The 23,203-nt window shown below is 40.4% G+C and overlaps 1 protein-coding gene across 4 annotated transcripts in view; it reads right to left on the reverse strand.

Annotated features, from left to right (window-relative positions):
* Positions 1-1,564: 1,564 nt before the first annotated feature.
* Positions 1,565-23,203, reverse strand: part of HEATR3 (HEAT repeat containing 3) — a 36,429-nt gene continuing 14,790 nt past the window's right edge. For 3 of the 4 annotated variants that reach the window (XM_004324718.4, XM_019932482.3, XM_019932483.3), the window contains 8 exons: positions 22,236-22,326; positions 21,972-22,129; positions 21,600-21,682; positions 19,821-19,957; positions 13,726-13,814; positions 8,764-8,907; positions 5,116-5,292; positions 1,565-2,341 (listed from right to left, as the gene is read on the reverse strand). In XM_004324718.4, coding sequence (XP_004324766.1) covers positions 2,219-2,341; positions 5,116-5,292; positions 8,764-8,907; positions 13,726-13,814; positions 19,821-19,957; positions 21,600-21,682; positions 21,972-22,129; positions 22,236-22,326 — 1,002 coding nt within the window. In that variant the 3' untranslated portion in view covers positions 1,565-2,218. The remainder of the gene's footprint in view (positions 2,342-5,115; positions 5,293-8,763; positions 8,908-13,725; positions 13,815-19,820; positions 19,958-21,599; positions 21,683-21,971; positions 22,130-22,235; positions 22,327-23,203) is intronic. The other variant, XM_019932481.3, reaches the window with a different exon arrangement.

A 23,203-nucleotide genomic window follows, 5' to 3' on the forward strand; every position in this document is an offset into this window, starting at 1 on the left:
AATTGGAAATTTTATCCTCCTTGAAAATGAATATATGCTATAAACATTTGAAGCAGGGAGAACTCTGAAACTTTTCTTCATTGGAAGAATTTGTCTCTCAAAACCACAATGAGCTATCACTTCACACCTGCTACAATGGCTATTTTCAAAAAGACAAGAGATATGTGTTGGTGAGGATGTGAAGAAAAGGGAACCCTTGTGCAATATTGGTGGGAAAGTAAATTGTGTAGCCACTATGAACACAGTAGGGAGATTCCTCAGAAAATTCAAAATAGAACCACCATATGATACAGCAATTCCACCTCTGGGTATAGATCTGAAGGAAATGAAATCACTGTCTCAAAAAGATATCTGCAGGACTTCCCTGGTGGCGCAGTGGTTAAGAATCCGCCTGCCAATGCAGGGGACATGGGTTCGAGCCCTGGTCGGGAAAGATCCCACATGCTGCGGAGCAACTAAGCCCGTGCGCCACAGCTACTGAGCCTGCGATCTAGAGCCCGCAAGCCACAACTACTGAAGCCCACAAACCTACAGCCCATGCTCCGCAACAAGAGAAGCCACCACAATGAGAAGCCTGTGCACCACAACTAAGAGTAGCCCCCGCTTGCCGCAACTGGAGAAAGCCCCCAGGCATCAACGAAGACCCAACGTAGCCAAAAATAAATACATACATACATAAATTTATTTAAAAAAAGATATATGCACCATTTGTTCATTGTAGCATTATTCACAGTAGCCAAGACATGGAAACAACCTAAACGCCCATCAGTGGATGTATGGGTAAAGAAAATGTAGTGTATATACACAATGGGATAGTATTCAGCCATAAAGAAGAAGGAAATCCTGCCATTTGTGACAATGTGGGTAGACCTTGAGGACATTATGCTAAGTGAAATACATCAGAGAAAAACAAATACTGTATGATCTCACTCATGTGTGGAATCTAAAAAAACAAACAAAAAAACGCCCCAAAACCAAACAACTGAATGCATAGAGAGAATAGATTGTTAGTCGCCCGAGGTGAGCGGTGGGGGGCAAGCAAAATGGGTGAAGGTTGTCAAAAGGTAGACTTCCAATTATAAGTGACTGGGCACGTCATGTCCAGCACGGGGACTACAGTTAACAATACCGTATTGCACATTTGAAAGTTGCTGAGAGAGTCGATGCTAAAGGTTCTTATCACAAGGAAAAAAAATGTATGTGAGGTGATGGATGTTAACTAAAGTTAAGTCCTGTGCTGGGTATTGGGCCTTTTAACAGGTCAACTGAGATCTACAGTGGGTAAATTTTCAAATCTCCAACAACTCCTCTGATCAGGCAAATAGACAGACAACAGACCCGGTCCAGGGGCCCCACTCCGACAATGATGTGCACTGAAGCTCCCTCCCTTTGCTCCACCTGTCACCGTACTACCTCAAGAACATTGACAGTAATGCTGGAGATTCTTGGTATAAAGTCTTGTTTTTAATAGCACACATATATTCAAAGCAAGATCCATTAGCAAGCAAACACGCAGTAATAGGATTATCTGATATTTTAAAAAAGATCTTCCAAGACACAAAGCTTTCAATTAAAAAGTTATTTATTAAAAAACATATTCTTCCAATTCTGATTCCATTTAAATTCCAATTAAATAAGGAGTGATGTTCCAAAGCAGTATCCGATCAGATCCTTTTGTACAGAGGACGACGATGACCTCATGAGCTCATTAGCTAGTAGTATAGTCTGCTAAATAGTGGTGTATGACTCCAACTCACTCCCCTCTTCACAAAAGGTAAGCATAATTGATATACTTCATACCAAAAAAAATTTATAAAGCTTGTCTTCATATTTCAGTTAAAGATTTAGCTAATATAAAATGATAATGGCTTAAAAGAGCAGCCAAGCAATGCTTCGGATTTTCCTTTTTTGCAAAATTCAAGGAAAACATGATTGTTTGGAAGTGTCTTCACTGCTCGTGAAGAAGCACCTGAGATTTCCTTGTGTTTCCACTCTTCGTGTTTCCAGTGATTAGAATATGCTGGAAACATTTCTGAGAGCACTAGAAATGCCACACAGATCCCAGAGCTTTTAAGAGTTTCTGATAGGTTCTGGAGTTTTTATGAACTTCAAATTAGTGTACAGGCATTAAAAAATGACTTTCAGGAACACACACACTGAAAGGAAACCCTCTAGTATTCTTCAGCTTTGAACGCTCTGAGACGAGGACTGGTCTCTTTCAAGTAGTCAGTTTTTTCTCAACAGTTTCTTGATAAGCAACAAACCTTCTCAAGTTCATCTTCACGTTGTCAAGAACACACAGCTGATCTGGACTGTATTTGGCTCTCCCTTCTTTCCGTATCTGCCAAAAATATATCATATGTGATTTGGTATATATCACTAATTCCTTTAAATAAGAAAGCATTTAATTTGTGGTGTATTTATTTTTAGAACAAACAGCAGTCAGATTTTGGTGAAACATTTTCACTTCCAAGGTGATGGAACACAGTACATTAGCCATAATAAAGATAAATTAAGATTGTGCACCTTTTAACTGATAGTTACAAGAACAACTGAATTGTAGACTTTAAAAGAATGAGTTGTATGGTATGTGAACTATACCTCACCTCTAATCCAGAGCCATGGTTCTCAAATTTTAGCATCTGGAAGGCTTGTTAAAAACCAGACTGGTGGGCCTATCCACACAGTTTCTGATTTTCAGTAGGTCTGGAGCTGGGCCTGAGAATTTGCACTTGTAACAAGTTACCAGGTGATGCTGGCGCTGCGGATACAGGACACTTTTGAGGACAGCTGCTCTAAAGAAGTTTTTTGGTAAAATGCATTGTATTGTGTTTAGATGCAATTTGGGGCTAAATATATACCAAACAGCCTTTAATGCAACTGTGGCTTCATTCACAAAGGAGCTTCATATAAAAAACTACATGCTGCCGTTCTGGCTAACAGAGAAATTTCATCAGGGCTTTATAGCTTTGAGAAAAGAAAAACAATTAAATATCACCATCACTGCAAGGCATATTAAGTAGGAAAATCAATCAGAACAATGGACATTCCAGAGGTTAGGGGTTACTTTCCTAGTTCACAGTTTACATCACTGCTCTCAAAGCATTCGCTTCTACACAGTCTGATGACTCAACTGCATCTGCTTTCCTTGCAGCTGCAGGGAAAGGGGACATTTTCTCCTTACCATGCAGACTGCTTTTTCAGAAGTTTAAAGGGCCTGTGATCTTTAAGAACAATGTGGACACCCTCCACGTACTGGTACGGAAATGTCTCTAGGAGACAGTGTTAAGTAAAAGCACATAAAGTACAGGAATGTGAATATATTATACCATCTTGTGGATAATGAAGGGGGAAAATACTAAGGTGCATTTGTCTTTGCTTAGAGAAACACCATTCAATTTGGTTACCCATGAGACAGGGAACAGGTGGGAATAAAACTTCTCACTGCTTAAAAAATAAACACTAGGCCGTGGGGATCGGGGTGGGTAAAATGGGTGAAGGTGGTCAAAAGGTACACACTTCAGTTCCTGCTGACCCCTGAACAATGCAGTGGTTAGGGCGTCAACTCCCCACCCCCCAGTCAAAAACCTGGGAATAAGTTTACTGTTGGCCACGGATTCAACCAACTGCGGATGATGTGGTACTGTAGTATTTGCCACGGAAGAAAATCTGTGTATTTAAGTGGATCTGCCCCGTGTTATTCAAGGATCAACTGTATAAGAGAAATAAGTCCTGGGGATGTAATGTATAGCAAGGTGATGGCAGTTAACAACACTGTACTATATATCTGAAAGTGACTAAGAGAGTAGGTCTTATAAGTTTTCATTACAAGAAAAAAATTTGTAACTATGTGTGGTGATGAATGTTAACTAAACTTATTGCGGTAATCATTTTGCAATAGATACATATATCAAATTATTATGTTGTATACCTAAAACTGACACTATATGTCAATTACATCTCAAAACAAAACAAAACCCAGACAAAGAAACAAACGAAACTACAGGCTTAAACAAAGCATAATTAAGAGTAAACTGATCAATTTTCCCCCCTCAAGACTAAAGTCACCTACTGGTGAAGCTTAACTCAGTAAGTGTCAGCCACTATCACTACATTTGGGATGCCAAAACATGAAAATGTTAAAAACAAACCAATTATTAATGTTCCTAAACTAATACTGATGTAACTGTGACACAGAATGTGCATGGCATGTGCTGCTATTTTTTTCTTCTGCAAAAGAAAACTATTTTTTATGCCTTAAAAAAATTCAAAAAGTTTAAATTTCTAAACATACAATCACATTCACCTAAAAACTTATCACAGAGCTCTGGGCACAGGAACTGAATTCTGCCTTAGAAGCTTGTGAGAGAAAAGAAACACGTATTGGAAAGCAACAAAAGTAAGCTACTTTTCCATTAAAGCCTCTATTCTCTTGACAAAGCTTTAAAAGAAAAAATTTAATTTAAAATGTAAAAGCAAAAAATACAAATATTTTTATTTCTCAAAATGAAATAGAGATTTAGATAAGAGGAGAATTGATAAACTTACATTCGTGGACATGTGATCAAACGCTGTTTTTAAAATTTCTGATTGCCTTCCCCCAACCACTAAAACAGTTTTTGAACATTATTTTTTTGACTCAAAGTTAGCTTTGATGCTTCTGATGAATCAATCAATCAATCAATCAATAAAAGGGCAAATGAAGGTAGCTACGTTCTCCATTAGAGGCCAACTTGGAGTTTGTTTGCCTTTTTTTCAGAGCACCAAAGGGAAATATTCGTAACAATGAAATCAGCCTATAATGCATTACATGATATAAAATAAATTTAACATGTCTATGAAAGTGCTTTGCAGGCCAGACTGTAGTGCTTACACATAAGCACTGTTAACATTTCTAAACCGCTGCAGAAAGAGGAACGTGTCGACACCATTTTGGCTCACGTCACAGTGATTCAACAGAAAGGGAGACTGAGCCCTGACTCAGCCAACAAGCGTTTACACAGAACTGGGGATGGAGTGCTATATGAATCACTGAGATTGCACGGAGGGAACCACACACACCCTCCTCCCATAGAACGCGGAGACTTCAGCATTTCTAAATAAAACGCTACATACCTTCATTTTGAAGACTGGCTGGAATTCTTTCAGAGCAGATAACAATTTAATTTGAACTGAGGCCCTTTCAGCTTCTTTACCATCTGCAAAAACATCAAAGAGGGCATCCAAAGCCTCTCCTGCTACTACAAGGGAGGGATCTTTGGTGGCAACCTCAAGCAGAAAGCACCCGATGGTCTGGAGACAACAAAACACAGTTATCATCCAACATCCTAAGTCAGCTTTCGAAATAAGTACTAACTCTAAAGGTGACAACAATTCACGCATTAAAATTTTACATAAAAATGCTAGGGAGGGACTTTCCTGGCAGTCCAGTGGTTAAGACTCTGTACTTCCACTGCAGGGAGCGTGGGTGTGATCCCTGGTTGAGGAACTAAGATCCCACAAGCCACGTGGTGTGGCCCATAAATAAATAAATAAAGGCTAGGGAAAAATTAAAACTTTAAAAAGATCAAAGGCAACACATATTTATAAAAATACCAAGTATAACATAAGCAAGATAAATTTAAAATCTTAGAGTTTATATTCCTAAATAAAATGAATTAAGATCCATAAATGATATATGAAAGACAGATATTGGAAGTTATTAAAATTTCCCTTCTATCTCCATCAAAAAGGCTTTTCCCATGGTGTCAAAATGCATATAAATATTATCTGTAACAAAAAAACCCTCCTTTTTTAAAAAATTTTTTTAAATTAATTAATTAATTAATTAATTAATTTATGGCTGCGTTGGGTCTTCATTGCTATGCGCGGGCTTCCTCTAGTTGTGGCGAGCGGGGGCTACTCTTCGTTGCAGTGCGCGGGCTTCTCATTGCAGTGGCTTCTCTTGTTGCAGAGCACGGGGTCTAGGTGCGTGAGCTTCAGTAGTTGTGGCACACGGGCTCAGTAGTTGCAGCTCACGGGCTCTAGAGCTCAGGCTCAGCAGTTGTGGCGAACGGGCCTAGTTGCTCCACAGCACATGGGATCTTCCCGGCCTAGGGCTTGAATCCACGTCCCCTGCATTGGCAGGCGGATTCTTAACCACTGCGCCAGCAGGGAAGCCCCTGCTTTTTAAATTACATGAAAAAAACTCTAAGACAATTAAAAAACTAAAGAGCACATAATCTTATTTTGCACCACTGTGATGATTTTTAACATCTACCCATTTCTTTCACAATTAGCTAGCTAATGAACAGACCATTCCCTACCTGCAAAGAATTGTTTAAGAGTAAAGTTATTTTATTTTGGCTGTTCTGCTTCACACTTTATGTCTTAAGGGCGATGTGCACATCTGTATTACGGGTGGGAGAGTGGAAATGCTGAGTCCAGGGCTTCCCTGGTGGCACAGTGGTTGAGACTCCGCCTGCCAATGCAGAGGACACGGGTTCGAGCCCTGGTCTGGGAAGATCCCACATACCGCGGAGCAACTAAGCCCATGCACCACAGCTACTGAGCTACTGAGCCTGCGCTCTAGAGCCCACAAGCCACAACTACTGAAGCCCACGCGCCTAGAGCCCCGTGCTCCACAACAAGAGAAGCCAACGCAATGAGAAGGCTGCACATCGCAACAAAGAGTAGCCCCCGCTCACCGCAACCAGAGAAAAGCCCGCGCACAGCAACGAAGACCCAACACAGCCAAAAATAAAATAAATAAAATAAAATAAAATAAATTTAAGAAATGCTGAGTCCAAACTCCAGCTCTACCATAAATAACGGGGTGACTCCGGGATAGTTCCGTTACCCACGCTGGGCCTCAATTTTCTCATCTGAATATAAGTGGTCTAGATAACCTCTAGGATAGTATTTAAATTTAGTATCTTATCATACAACATGAAATATACAGCATCACCTGCGAAGTAGTTTTACTGAAAAGATTAATCTGAATCGAACCTAGCTTTTAGATCTAACTTCCATCTTGCGGGAGATTCAGAGGATAAAGGAACAAACGTAACGTCACAAGGAAGCAATCAGACAAATCCAGAAGCTGAACATTACGAACCACAACCAACCCGGGAGCTGAGGAGAAAACAGGGGTTGGGAGGTGGCGCAAGAAGGAGCACGGCTCTAGATGAAGAGAGGCTTAGAAGACCCCCAAACAGGCACAACATGTAGACTTGACTTAGATCCTGGTTTAAACAAACCATCCACAAATAGATATTTTTGGAACAACTGGAAAGTTCTGAATATGGACCAGGTATTAGACATATTAAGAAATAACTGTTAATTGTGTACAGCATAATGGTGGTTATATAAGAGAGTGTCCCTCTTGTTAAGATACGCCTACTGAACCCATAGGGGCAAAATACCAGTATGTCTTTAACACACTCAGCAGAGCAACTACTTGAAGTATATATGATAGAAAACTAGTAATTCTTAAATACGCTTGATGGCTATACAAAAATTTACTGTACTTTCTACTTTTCTTCATGCTTGAAAATGTGACTAAATAAAAATATCTCAGAAATCTTATGTTATGCCTGAGAAAAACTCGCTGTTCCCCTAAAGTGGACCTTGGACCTTACAGTCTAAAGGGGTGGGAAGTGATTATACCTACACATGCTCATCGGTATATGTGTACACGTACAGAGCCACACAGCCATGCTCTCTCACTTGGTGTCTATATATAATCAAAATCCCTGGAATGACACAGAAGAGATGGGTAACAGTGGCTGCCTCTCTAGAGTGGAACTGGGGGACCGGATGTTTAGGAGTGGAGATGTGTCTTTGCACCATAGATTCTTTTCTACTTTCCTAAATGTTTTGCTATACGCATGTATCACCATTTCAAAATAAGCTGCTAAAAAATACCAGTCACATTGTTTAGCTCTTAGCAAGTTAAGAAAATACTTTACAATAATCAGTTTATAATCCATTATCAGCAATCTACACTTCAGCAATGATGATTAGCACAACAAAGGGTAATTTTACTATTACTGTTCTTTTAGTTACTAGGCTGTATCTCTGGCAGTGCAGTTCCTAAGCAACTTGTTGAGATAAAGTGCTGGAAGCAAACATGCTGAGTGAGTTCCTAGTGTGCTGGCACTACCAGAGTTGCTGCTTAAACTTTATGAGAGGTCTTAGGATGAACTGGGTGGCTTTGTGCAGAATGCACTGCAGCCTGGTGTGCTGAGGAAACTGCCTGGGCTGCTCCTTCATCAGGAGGAGAATACAACATGTACACATTTAACGCAACAGCAAAGGCAGAGGCATCCTGAACAACTCTGAACCCTGGCCTTCCACTGAAGACCAATTTATTTTTGATAATAAAACATCTCCGGAGTAAAGTTAAATGGCAAAATGGGACAACTCTTCAAGGACCTATCTGATTCATGGAGTTAGATTAAGCCAAAGGGTATGTTTTAATAATATACCTTAGTAAGCAACTTTTCTTTTTCTTGCAATATATATATATATATTTTTTTAGTTTTATTTTTTGGCTGTGCCGCGCGGTAGGCGGGATTTTAGTTCCCTGACCAGGGAGCAAACCCATACCCCCTGCATTGGAAGCTTGGAGTCTTAACCACTGGACCGCCAGAGAAGTCCCCAGTAAGCAACTTCTTGATATGATTTCTTCTCATGAAGTCCACAGAAGTTTTTAAAATCCCACACCAATAGTCACTCTTCTCCCATTTCTAATGATTTAGGTTGGAAGCATATTGTTTTTACCTTAAGAGTGTCAAGTGTACCATCTTCTTTGGCTAGGACGCTGCCAGTGATTCCTAAAATACTAACCACATTCACCCTCACCCCAACATTACTACTATGGATGCCTGCTCTGCATAGTGTCAACAGCTGGTCGGGAGTCATGCACTGTTGAAAGAGAAGGAGAGAGTATTTAGCACGTTAAACTCAGCCAATTCCAACAGCATGTGCAACGGGATTGGCAGGAGTCTCTTCTACAAGAGGCACGATGCTACAAGTGACACAAACTCTCAGTGGAGAAGTTATTCCATATTCTAATCACGCATTAATAACGTTGGTAACTCTGAACTAGGACGAGGCCTGCTCATGTCACTGTCACCACTTTTTCTATCCCATGGCTGTAAGCCTGTAAAAAGAACCTTCAGATCCTATTTGTCTCATTTGAAGACTTTCATTCAGAGATACACAGACCAAAGAGATTCTCATTTCTTTTCAACGTTGATCATAAAAAATGTAAATAGGACCACGCAGCTTTAATAAAAATGGGCTGAAATCTATACAAGGTAAGAACTGACTCTGAGATTTGTGTGTTATGGTAAATTAATAAAGACTGTAAAACCCATTAAATCATATAGTGCTTCCACCAAGTAGTGATAATTTTAAGCTGATTTGAACACACACGTGGACACAGGTATCACAAGAGTGCAAATGTCACTTTCCCTTTCATAGAAACTGAGGGTCAGAAGTTATGTTCTTTCTTTTTTCTTTAGAAGTTACGTTCTTGAAAAAAATTCTCAAATATACAAAGAGAAAATATTTAAAGAGTATGTATTAGAGGCCAACATCATGTGCTATATTCAACAGTAAAACACCAGAGACTTCCCATTAAACTCTGGAACAGGGCCAAGTCTGGGTTAGCACTGCTCTAGAGGTGTGGCCATGCAATGACTAAGGACGGAAGGAAGACGGGCCACCAGAGGAAAGGAGGCCGAAGAACTGCGAAGCCAGGTTCCTGGGAGGAGCATCCACGTGGATTCTGAAATCACCTAGAATCATGACGGGACCAGTGAAAAGTAACAGAAACCAACAGCAGGAATCTTCAAGGAACGAGGGGCGCCCTTGGGGGTGGTGGGTGACTGTAACCAAGAGAGGTGGGGTGGTGTGGTCTAGTGACATGGTACTCAGAACTGGAGGATTTTAGAAAGGAAGCAGTGAGGACGGTTTGGAACTGTAGTTCTCAAACTTCAGAGTGCATGACAATCACCTAGAGAACTTGTTAAAACACAGACATCTCTGGGCCCCTCCCCAGAGTTTCTGCTTCAGTAGACTGGGGGCAAAGCCCTAGGATTTGCCCTTATACACACAGAGGAAAAAGACCACAGAGCCGATAGCGAAATTGGCAAAAGATGGGAAAAGTTACAGAAAAAGAAATGCAAAGGCCCTTAAAACACATGGAAAGATGTCCAACCTCCTCACAGTAAGAGAAATGCAAATTAAAATTGAGATATAATTTCTCACCCATCAGACCACTTAGAATCCAACATTTTGACAACATATTCTTCTGGTGAGGCTCTGGCAGAACAGGCACTCTCAAATGCTGCTGGTGGAGATTCGAAACGGCTCAGACTCTAAGGAGGGGACTACAGCAATACCCAGAGCAAAGCTACAAATCCATCTGTTCTCTGAGCCGGCAAGCCCAATTCTAGGAATCGATCCCAAAGACACAATGGCAAAAAACACAACAGAACTTCTGTAAAAAGGCTATTCACTGCAGTTCTATTTGTAATAGCAAAAGATTGGAAACAACTACAATATCCATCGATGCAGACATGTTGAATATGGAATATGTACACAATGGAGTGATATGAAGCTGTAAAAAAGAAATGAGAAACATGTCTATGGTGATTAATAAGGGAGAAGAGCAAAGTACAGAAGCACTACTTTTAAGGAAAGGAGTGGGGCTTCCCTGGTGGTGCAGTAGTTGAGAGTCCGCCTGCTGATGCAAGGGACACGGGTTCGTGCCCCGGTCTGGGAGGATCCCACATGGCCGCGGAGCGGCTGGGCCCGTGAGCCACGGCCGCTGAGCCTGTGCGTCCGGAGCCTGTGCTCCGCCACGGGAGAGCCCACAACAGTGAGAGGCCCACGTACCGCAAAAATAAAAAAAAAAAAGAAAAGGACTGAAATACAAATACATACATATTTTGCTTATGTTTTCCAAAAAAGAACAATAGAATGATAAATTAAAAAACCAAAAAGGATGATTACCAATGGCACAAAGGAAAGAACAGGGGCAAAGGGACAGAAGATAGACCTCTCTAAATATATACATATATATATTCTTTTTGGGGATAAAATATACGTAAAACTTACCATTTCAACCATATTTAAAAGTACAGTTCAGTGGTAGTAAGTACAGTACATTCACACTGTTGTGCAACCGGTTGGGGCAACACCACCATCCATCCCCAGAACTTCTTCATTGTTCCATACTGCAACCCTGTACCCATTAAACAATGTCTCCCCACACACCCCACCCTTACCCCAACCCCTGGCAACCACTGTTCTACTTTCTGTCCCACAAATTTAACTACTCTAGGTCCCTCATGAGAGGATTCATACAATACTTGTCCTTTTGTCTTTCATTTAGCATAATGTCTTCCAGGTTCATCCATGCAGTAGCATGTATCAGAATTTCATTCTTCTTTAAAGCTGAATACTATTCCATAGTATGTATATACCATATTTTTCTCTGAATATATCTTGTTTCAGTTTTAACTCTGAAACTGTGTAAATATTTTATATAATTAAAAAATAAAAATTAAAGCAAACAAAAAATGCTTTAATAAAAGCTGAAACAACTGAAGCTAACTTTATAACAAGTCACAAAGAGAACTTTTCAAGCAACTTTAAAACACAGTAATTTGTATAGTCCTAGAGGGATTTTTTTCCCTAAGGACATGAAGAATCACAAAGAAATCTTAAACTGCATTCAGTAGTGTTATTGTTAGTAATAATACCATTATTTTGAAATTATTAACTATATTCTGTAAGGGTAAATAATTAATGAGTTTTTAATGATGGTTTAAAAAACTGGTTATTTTTAGAGACTGCTAGGACACCAACTCATTATTCTAGAAAAAAGGGTGGGGTGGGGGGAGGGAGAATCATATCCTATCTTTTTTGGTATGAAATTTATTTCAAAGTTACCAACTAATTGATGAAATAGGAAGTTTTTATTTACAGAAGAATCACAGCTAATAAATGCTTTAAAAGGAATGACAAAATTAGGATATCTCCATTTTGCAAACCCTATAGTGGTTTGCAAAATAGTGGATCTATACAACAAAAATCACTGGTTGCTACAAGTGAATCCATTGATTAATCTTAACATCACTATTTTACAACAATATGTGATTTGTGATATAAAAGTAGAATATACATACAGCACTGTGAATTATTTTTGCCTAAACGATCTGATCCTGAATCTAATTAAGGCTCTAGACCTAGCTCCCAATTTATAGGCAATATGGGAGACAGAGGGACCTGTTAAATAATAACATTGTTAAAGCAGCCATATCTGAGAATGGGGGAAATTCTTTAGGACAGATGACAGCATCTTCTTCTTCTTTTTAATATTATGGCGTTTTCTGGGTTTTAAAAAAAATTTAATTACTTTATTTATTTTTTATTTTTGGCTGCATTGGGTCTTTATTTTTGGGTGTGCGCGGGCTCTTCTCTGGTTGCGGCGAGCAGGGGCTACTCTTCGTTGCAGTGCACGGCTTTCTCATTGTGGTGGCTTATCTTGTTGCAGAGCACAGGCTCTGGGCATTCGGGCTCAGTAGCTGTGGCTCATGGGCTCAGTAATTGTGGCTCGCGGGCTCTAGAGTGCAGGCTCAGTAGTTGTGGTGCGCGGGCTTAGTTGCTCCACGGCATGTGGGATCTTCCTGGACCAGGGCTCGAACCCGTGTCCCCTGCATTGGCAGGCGGATTCTCAACCACTGCGCCACCAGGGAAACCTGATAGCTTCTTCGATGAATAAATAGTATGGGGAAAGGCGGGCAGGCAGGGGAAATGTTATAAATTCAGAGATTTAAGAATCTGTCAGTATACTAAAAACTACTGAATTGTATACTTTAAATGGGTGAACTGTATGGTATGTGAATTCAATCTCACTAACCCCGTTAAAATATATGTATTTAAGAGACCAAAATACCAACTAAGAACAATACATGGATCCTACTTAGATGCTGATTTGAACAAACCAATTGAAAAAAAAACATTTTAAAAGCAATCAGGGGAAACTGAACTCAGACTGCATATCAAATGATAATTTTAAAACACCTGTTGATTTGGGGGTTTGGGATAATGGTATTGCGGTTAAGATTTTTAAAAGTTCATTTTCTGTCACAGACACATAATGAAGCACACAATAAAACATTCATGGGTGAAATAATATGATTTGCTTTAACTATTCCAAGAAGCTAAAACAAAAATGTAGGGAAAGTGAAAGAAACAAGAATGACAAGATGTTGGCAACTTGTTGACACTTGGTGATAATGCGTTCAGGTAACAATACTATTTCTGCTTTTAGAAATGTTTGAAAATTTCCTTCATAAAAAGTAAAAAATAAACGTGATAAGGCACCTATCACAGAGGTGCAGACAGATCACTGTGGAGGACCTGGAGAACATGCCTATACATTTCTGTAATAAAATGTTTTAAAAAAGACAAATGATTTCCAGAGAAAATACTTACAACACAAATGCCAAACACATTATATCAACTAAAAAACTGTGTATGTTTTGCTGGGGGTGGTGGGGAGAAGGAAAAGATTTTACTTTTATACTTTCGGTACTTTTGTTTCCACTTTACAAGGATCATGCATTACTCTTTCAATAGAAATAAATACTTAAAAATAGTGCAATAAATTTTGCCTCCGTAATACAGAATCTTGGCTAGTTCCACAAAAAAATTTTAAAACCTTACCTGAGGAATGTTCTTGGAGGCCACCGTTTGCAAAAGGGCCCTCAAGGCACTACTTATAGCTTCTAAAAAGTCAACATGCTTAGCAAAATCTAAAACACAAAAGTGAAACATAAATTTGTTTTTGTCTTTCTCTAAGAAGAGTTATTTATAGAAAAAGAGTCAAAACAAAACATGTTAAATGTTAATATATGCTACAATATTAAAAACATTTGATATTTAAGCCCAAACTTCCACTTCACAGCTCCCTGTGAACTGCATATTTGAGTCGGAAAGATGACCACGATTGAAATAATCAGGATAGTCCTGAGAGTCCTTGACTTGTAGATGCTGGATTTTCATTTAACTCACACTAGCACGTGATAAGCCTGAGTTAACCTTTGTAGACTGAATTCAGCTTTTCACAGATTGCTATCACGGTGCTGGGCAGACATAGGGTAGAGTCATCTCCCAAGTCAGAGTGCCTCCTCGCCAACCCAAGCCCACTGCCCAGCCAAGAAGTGTTGCTTGTGCAGGGCCAGGCCACTATGCCTCTGGTTTTCAGTGGCTCCTGTGGTTTTTACTGACCCAACTTCCCCTTCTTACTCTTGCTCATTTTTACTCTTTTCTTATTGTCCCTTCTTCCCACACAGAATAAACAGAACAACAGCAATAAACAATTATGATAACACAGCCATATAGGAGGGTGAGGACCGCCTAGGTGAGCTGGCTCCCTAACCCCTTTGGTGGAAGGGAAAGCAATTGATGTGGTGTGATAGGTTATATTTTCCAAAAATAGCCACAACAGGGCTTCCCTGGTGGCGCAGTGGTTAAGAATCCACCTGCCAATGCAGGGGACACGGGTTCGAGCCCTGGTCTGGGAAGATCCCACATGCCGCGGAGCAACTAAGCCCGTGTGCCACAACTACTGAGCCTGCGCTGTAGAGCCCACAAGCCACAACTACTGAAACCCGCGTGCCCTGAGCCCATGCTCCGCAACAAAAGAAGCCACTGCAATGAGAAGCGCATGCACCGCAACGAAGAGTAGCCCCACTCGCTGCAACTACAGAAAGCCCGTGTGCAGCAGCGAAGCCCCAACACAGCCAAAAATAAAAAAACAAATAAATAAATAAATGTATTTTTTTTTAAAAACCCAATAAATTGATTTAAAATGAAAAAAATAGCCACAAGAGTATTTCCAGTTCTGCATGATCTTGCAGAACCTTGCCACTTCCCATAAAGACTGTGGAGTCTATTTCCCCTCCCCTTGAACCTGGGTGGGACTTTGTGGCTTCTCCAACTAGGACAACATGTGAAAGTGACAGGCTAAGTGGTAAAAGGCATGACTTCCACCTGACTCACATGCCTTTGCTCTCTCCTCTCTCTCAACTCTCGCCCTTGGAACCCAGCCACCATATTATGGAAGCCCAGGTCACATGAAGGGGTCAGAGGTGGGTGTTCCGGCTGACAGCCCCAAACCAACTACCAGACATGTGAGTGAATAGGCCTCAGATGATTCTGGCTCCCAGTCTTCCAGCAGAGGCCCTAGGCTAGGGTTTCTCAACTTCAGCACTATGGACATTTTGGACCAGATCATTCTTTGTGGTGCACGTGGAGTCGCCTAGGCACTAGGATATTTAACAACATCTCTGGCCTCTACCCTCTAGATACCAGCAGCAACCCCCAAATTGTAATAACAAAAAAGGTCTCCAGACATTGACAAAAGTCGTCGGGGGGCAAAAACTGCTGCCAGTTGAGACACACTGGCCTAGACATCATGGGGTAGAGAAAACCATCTCCGCTGGACCCTTTCTAAATCCCTGACCCATAGAAACCACGAGAAATAGCATACGATTACTGCTGTTTTAAGCCAGCAAGTTTTGGGGTGATTTGTTATATAGCAGGAGACACTGTGTCTTTCTCCTCTGTGGTGCCCTTGGCCAAATAGAGATTCTGATGCCCCTTTCTGGGCCACATGAGAGCAAGGCAGCTTCTGCAAAGACTGCAATTAAGGCTTGTTTTATCTTTCGGTTCTCTCATTTTCAGATATATGTTATGCACAGAGGTAGGGAATTCCTGTAAGTATCACAGAACAGATACTAGGATACTTTAGGATCAGACAGACCAGGGCCAGAATCCAGCCTGTGACATTATGTGACCTCTCATTTTGGTCTCAGCCCAAGTGTTAGCTCCTCAAAGGGGCCTTTCCATACTAACTAGTGCGACACCTCATACCATTCTGCTTTTATGTTTTTCCTTCCTAGCCGAAATGACCTTAAACCTTTATTTATATGAAAATGCAAGCTCCATGAGCATGGCGGCCTTGCCTATCTTGTTTATGCCTGTATACCTTGGACCTAGAACAGCGCGAGGCATAAAGTAAGTCAATAAATAAATAGTTGTTAAAAGAAGGAACCCCCCTGAAGAAAGTCCCTAAACCTCTAAATCTCAGCGTCCCCGTCAGGCAGGTGGAGTAATAAATGCCTAGCTCTTAAAACCTAGTACCTAACAGGCCCTCAAAAACTGGTATAAAATTGTTACTATTAAACTTCCAAAAGCCACCATACTGGCTCTGAAAAGTAACTTATATTTGATTAAAGCTGTAAGTGTAGTCCTGGAAATCTGTCAGCTGCACATAAAGCTATTAAACCATGTTATGAAGAACTAACTTGATACAAACTAGAACACATCTCAGAACCAATTTTTTTTCTATCCTCTATTCTTAGGAAAATAACAATGACCTTAGATTCAAAATCCTAATCTAAACTACACTACTGTTTTACATTACGTGAAATTCATATTTTCCCTAAATTTGGATGATTTTTATTTAATTCACGTTTCTGTTCATTTATCCAAATTAGGGAAGGAAGTTCAAACAACTCTGCCTTTCTGAGAAATGCTCAGTAAAAGGTCAAGACGTGGTATTGTCAAAAGAAATTAAGTAAATGTCAAAAGAAGTTAAACAAAAGAGGTGATTCAAAATGTCTTTCCCCGCAACAACTTTGTACAGCATCTAAGAATTTGTAGCACACCTAAATGTAGGTAAATAGTCAACCCACAAGTAATCAAGCAGCAAATTATATTTAGGTGAATTCTGCAGACTGATTTTCAATGTTCTGATGTGGAATAAAAACCATATCCCAGAATGGGTGCTACCACCATTCTAACTGTAATGAAAATGAGCTTTCTGCTCCCCAAAATCTAGGGTGGCAGGGAATCCTAAATGATTTTAGAACCCGCGTAATGGAAAAAATGACAAACTGACCCAATCTGCAAATACAACATTGCTAAAAATTTCTTATGTTTTGAAGATCAATATTTTAAATGGAGACAAAGATGTTGGTGTTTTGAACACAAGGACCAGACTCTACTAAAAACTTGCTCATTTTATCTCTGATGTCAGCCACAAATCTATGGAGGTATGTATCAAAAATTTTATAAGTATTCAGAACTGTATTTCAGCAGCAAAACTAAAACAAGTTAAATACAATACAGCTGTACGATCCTCATACATTTAACTCTCAAACACACAAGAGAGAAATTTAGCCCCATTCTCCCCACCAAATTCTTCAATAACAGTTCACATTATCCATGTAGAGCTCACAGGGTTATACTATTTTATAAATCCCAAATATTTGAAAAGACTATACTAGAATAGTATAAGCAATTATCCTTTATCAAAAATTTCATTCTGATAAAAAGGTTATGTCTACAATAGCTAGGAAACTGGAATTTATTAAAAATCTAAGTGCTTAATTATACTTTCTCACAATTCAGAAACTTTCCATTATTTCTCTAAGGCTCAGCTTGTTATGGTTTTCCTATGATCTTTCCAGGTAATAAATGAGCCTGTACCAGTGACCAAGAACAGCCAGCTGAACTAGGAGAAACACACCTAAGTGTGTTCTACATAAGCAGAGGCACAGAATATGTGCACTTACTTCCAGTGAAATAAACTCTTCATGCTGGCAGGGGATGGGGCTTGTGGGACCTTGACTGGACTCTCATGGAGAAATGGCCCAGAGGAAAGAGATGGCAATTGTGAAACTAGGGCAAACAGGGTTCTCTCAGGTTAAGCAGGTCTTGGAAGCACTAAGAGGTCTGGGTAGGTCCTGCTCGCCTGGGGGCCTAGCTGTGGACTCCCCTATCTGGCCCTGCCCGTTGCAGGGAGCCCATGGGAATGCGTGGACAGGAGGGGGCATGAGCAATAGCAGTCTCCCCCAGCCACCCCTCCACAGGACATCCTGCTGGGCTGACGGAAACCATCCCTCTTGCCCCCCATGCCAGCCAGATCTCGTGAGGTTTATAAGGCTGGGAGAGAAATATAAAGCTATAGTCATCAGCTCACAATGACCAGTCACCTCTGTGCTCCAGAGCTGGCCCAGTACGGGCTTGGAACGGGAGTGGGGCTAATACTGCTCACATCCTGTTCAACATCCTGTCTTAGGTATGGCTGGGCATGTGGTTTTCACATGACGGCACCAGCTAAGAATACACAGCGTGAGATCACTTGAAAACTCCACCTGTTAATGGACAAATATTGATAACTATATAATGAGTTTCTAAATATTTATTTATTTAATCTTTAAAAATTAATCTAGAACTTCTAAAACATGCACCATTAAATACACAGCACCTCTTCATAGAGTGCAAGATAGATGTCTTAAAGAATCAGAGACCGCCTCCTGAAGGAATGCTTATACAGAAACTTGTATTTAGTGAAAAGTGACCATATTTTGATCTTCTAAGAGTTTCAGCTCTTGGACTTAGTACTGTGTCTGAGAAGGGAAAATGTTAAACAGTTTTGCACAGAAATAGAGCAGATTCACATCTCCCATATTAACCCTCACTCCAGACACACATGCCGGAGAGAGTAACACGAAGAATTTTCCTTTACTATGTAAAATACCTCTATTTCCTTTCTCGGTTTTGTTTGAGCTCCTATAGTTTAATGTGCCGAAGTTAAATGAGATTCTACTACAGTGAACTATGACAATCTGTTAGAAGAGCATGCATTATACACTGTACAGCTAGGTCATTTCAAAAGAACAGTTAACAAATAGTCTATGATATTGCTTGTATGTGGAATCTAAAAAATGATACAAATGAACTGATATACAAAACAGAGTCACAGATGTAGAAAACAAACTTATGGTTACCAGGGGGAAGGGGGGGAGGGATAAACTGGGAGAGTGGGACTGACATATACACACTACTATATATAAAATAGATAACTAATAAGGACCTACTATATAACACAGGGAACCCTTCTCAATACTCTGTAATGACCTACATGGGAAAACAATCTAAAAAAGAGTGGGTATATGTATAACTGATTCACTTTGCTGTACAGCAGAAACTTACACAACACTGTAAATCAACTATACTCCAGTAAAAATTAAAAAAAAAAAAGAACACCTATCTAATGTACAGTATCTCTCTAGGTTTCTGCGTACAAATGAAATTAATCCATATCAGATACCTGTAACTTAGAGATTCAGCTTGTACCATGCAAAGGTATTTGAAGAAAGAGATGTGTTAGAAAAAAAGCAAGGTGTAGAACTGTGTGTACAGTAGTCTATCATTTGCCTTAAAAATATACATACATACTTTGGTATCGAGAATCTCTCTGGAAGAATACACAAGGAACTGGCCACAGTGACCAATTCTGGGAGAGGAACTGGGTAGTGTGAGAAAAAGGAGGGAGGCTTTCCACTTTATGGGCTCTCAAACCTTGTGAATTCTGTCATACACATCTGTAGCACCCAATCAAATGTAAATCAAACGATTTTATATTTAAGGAGAAAACTAAGGAATAGAGAATTACCCAAATATTTTAATGCACCCTAATATTTATGATATTTGTGATGCAGCCTTGATTGTCCTGACGTAACTGGATGCAAGCAATTTTAATGAAAAAGATAAATACATCCCAGAGGCCTGCCTGCATACTTTGTTGACTCTATACCACCGGCAACTATAAACATATGACTGCTAGTGTCTGGGAAAGGTTTCTGCAGGTTGGACGAGAGATCGTATAATTACAAACTCCAAGTTCCTGGCCCTTCAAAATTCTGCTCCATCCCAGTCGTTTTTCACAATAAGGCCTAAATATTTACCTGGCTGAGAAAAAAGCAGTTGTGACAGATGCTGTGCAAGTGTCTGAAGGGCTGCAGGTCCTCCCAGATGGTCCACATCCAGGAGGGAGACAAGGCTCTGGAGACACACGAGGGCTCTGCATTGTATAGTGCTCATTCTGCAAAGGAAGAGAGAGAATGCTGTCTGTTCCTCTCACAGTAACCCAGCAGAATTCAGCACTGACCTTGAAACTAAGTGTCAGATTCTGACAGGGACCATCTGTAAGCAGAAGGAGGTCTAGGGCAGTGAGCAAGGATTCGTAAAGTGAACTGTTAATCCCACCAGATCAGGCTTCCCTGGTGGCGCAGTGGTGGAGAGTCCGCCTGCCAATGCAGGGGACACGGGTTCGTGCCCCGGGCCGGGAAGATCCCACATGCCGCGGAGCGGCTGGGCCCGTGAGCCGTGGCCGCTGAGCCTGCGCGTCCGGAGCCTGTGCTCCGCAACGGGAGAGGCCACAGCAGTGAGAGGCCCGCATATCGCAAAAAAAAAAAAAAAAAAAAAATCCTACCAGATCAAACTGCTTGAGCACTCAAGGCCTCTGAGGCACAGCACATTTATGCGTCACATGGAATCTGCTTGAGAAAAATTTCTATGCATGGCAGTACCTTTACAATTATTTTTAATTGTGAAATATGACATACATAAAGCGCTCAACGAACATACAGAGTTTAACGGTTTACGAAGCAAACACCTGTGCATCTAGGTAGGAAATAAACAATGCTAGCACTATTTAAAGGACATGGAAGCAACCTAAATGTCCAACGACAGATGAATGGATAAAGAAGATGTGGCATATTTATACAATGGAACATTACTCAGACATAAAAAAGAATGAAATAACGCCACCTGCAGTAACATGGATGGACCTAGAGATTATCATACTAAGTGAACTAAGCCAGAAAGACAAACGTCATATGATATCGCTTATAGGTGGAAACTAAAAAAAAAAGATACAAATGAACTTATTTACAAAACAGAAATAGACCCACAGACATAGAAAACAAACTTATGGTTGCCAAAGGGGAAAGGGGGGGAGGGATAAATCAGGAGTTTGGGATTAACATACACACACTACTATATATAAAATAGATAAGCAACAAGGACCTACTGTATAGCACAGAGAACTATAGGGTAATAACCTATAAGGGAAAAGAATCTGAAAAAGAATACATATATATCTGAAACACTGCTGTACACCTGAAACTAACACAACACTGTAAGTCAACTATACTTCAATTAAAAAAAAAAAGAAAAGAAATGCTGCTAGCGCCCTCACGGCCCACCTATCCCTTCCCTATCACGCCCCACCTCCTTGACCCCAAAGGTCACCACTCTCCAGACTTTTATAGCAGACATTTCCTTGCTTTTCTTTACAGGTTTACCACCTATGTATGCATCACTGAAGGAAACAGTTTAGTGTCAGTGTTCTAGTTCAGATTTTTTATTGCTGCATGTGTTAATCTAATGTGTTAAGAAGCAGCTCAGCTGTATGTATGCTACTGTATGATTATGTCAGCACTTATTTATCCATTCTGCCGCTGATGGACATTGAGGTTGTTTCCAAGTTGGGGCAACTGTGAACCACACTGCTATGTGCACTCTCCTGTCTTAGTGAACATATGGGCAGACTTCTCCAGGGAACATACACAGGACACAGGGGGAGAGATCTTGAAGGGGGAGTCGGCATCTTCCATTGAATGGTCCATCATTTCATATAATAACATAATGACAAATGGTTTTGAAACTAGAAAAGTTCTTACTTTCTAATCAAAGGTTTCCAACTGGGGTTCCTAGAACACACGTCAACTGCAGTGCTGTTTGGAAAGGCAGTTTTCTCAAAAATCTAAATTTAAAAAGGAAGTAAGGCAAAGGTTAAAGAGTAGGGTTTTTACACGATTCCTTTATAAAATCCCAACATGTGACTTCTAAGTGAGATGGTCAGGCTTGATAAAGAGGTGCTCAGGAATTCTGAACGGCCCACCTCCAGTGCTGGTCATTGTTTTGTTTCCCAGGTCTTACCAATTACCCACACCTGGCAGTATTAGCGAACTTCTTTTGCACACAGAAGGAAGGAACAGCTTTCTTCAGCCTTCCCTATGCTCTCGAATGAGCCTAGACTGAAAACAGATTACCTTCTTTGGGATGAGGTAGTTGGTGAGAGCGGTGTGAACCTCATGGGAGAGGCAGAGGGGAGACAGCAGCTGCCCACCGCATTCACTGAGGGAATTCTCCATGAATGAGTCGCTTTCATCACTGCTGGAGAGCTCTTCCCATTCATCGTCGGTGGGATCTGGGAAGAGTGCAGATCACACAGAACTGGACTATTTAAGATAATCCTCATGGAAGCTGCCCTCCCAGTCCAGGGGAGGATATCTAAATGGGAACTGGTCACAAACCTTCACTGCAGCACATGTTGACAATGATTTCCAGAGCAGTCTGCTGAGCTGTCAGCAACGCTATGGTCTCTCTCAGCTCCTTGTCGGTGGGCTTAAAAAAAAAAAAAAAGCAAACGACCAACTCTCAAATGTGTGGAAAAATATTTTCATGTGACTCTCCTTAGTTAAAGCCTACTAAATGATATTTGCACTTGGAATAGAGGACTTGGGTGGGTTTGGGTAAGTAGAAGAAAAGTCATAAAGTGCTGGAAGGACAAACAGGCATTATGATTCCTCTTGGCACTGTGCAGCGTGCCACTGTTCACCGGGTTTCCATCTATCTGCACGGTTATTTTCTAAGTGTTGCTTAGTTAGCTGGAGAGAACAGAAAAATATTGCAGGAATTCTGAACTAAATTCACCCTGAAACTTAATCTAATGTGTTAAGAAGTAGCTCAGCATACTAAGATTAAAACAAGAGTTCATTTTGGACACCAGGCACTTACACACAACAAACCTGCTTTTAGACACTTACACAGTTTCTTGGAAGAGACTTCATTAACCAGAATTACTAACAGGCCCTTATATGACCACCAGAACTTGACTAAGGAGCAGACAGGCTTGCTGCTTTCTGGCTTTCTCTGAAGACTGCAATAAAGCATTTCTTAAAGACTGAAGGAAGAGGGGGACTTTTTCTCCTGGGAATAAATAACATGAACCTAACTTATCAAGTAACATTCTCAAAATGGGTTGTATAAATTTATATGACCTTAATTCTCAAGTCACCTATGAAAAGTGAAATAGCTTCACTCCAAAACAGTACATAAGCTAAAAGTAATGTATATTTTGTTGTCTGAATGTTTCCCAGTTTCTGTCTTTTCAATGGCTGTAAAATATTCCATTAAATGAATGTATTATAATTTATTAAGCATTCCTCTAGCATGGAATATTTCAGATTACTTGGTTATCTTATTTCCTCAGACTTACTGG

The sequence above is a fragment of the Tursiops truncatus genome, chromosome 19, assembly GCF_011762595.2.
Source record: "Tursiops truncatus isolate mTurTru1 chromosome 19, mTurTru1.mat.Y, whole genome shotgun sequence".
Taxonomy (NCBI): Eukaryota; Metazoa; Chordata; class Mammalia; order Artiodactyla; family Delphinidae; genus Tursiops; species Tursiops truncatus.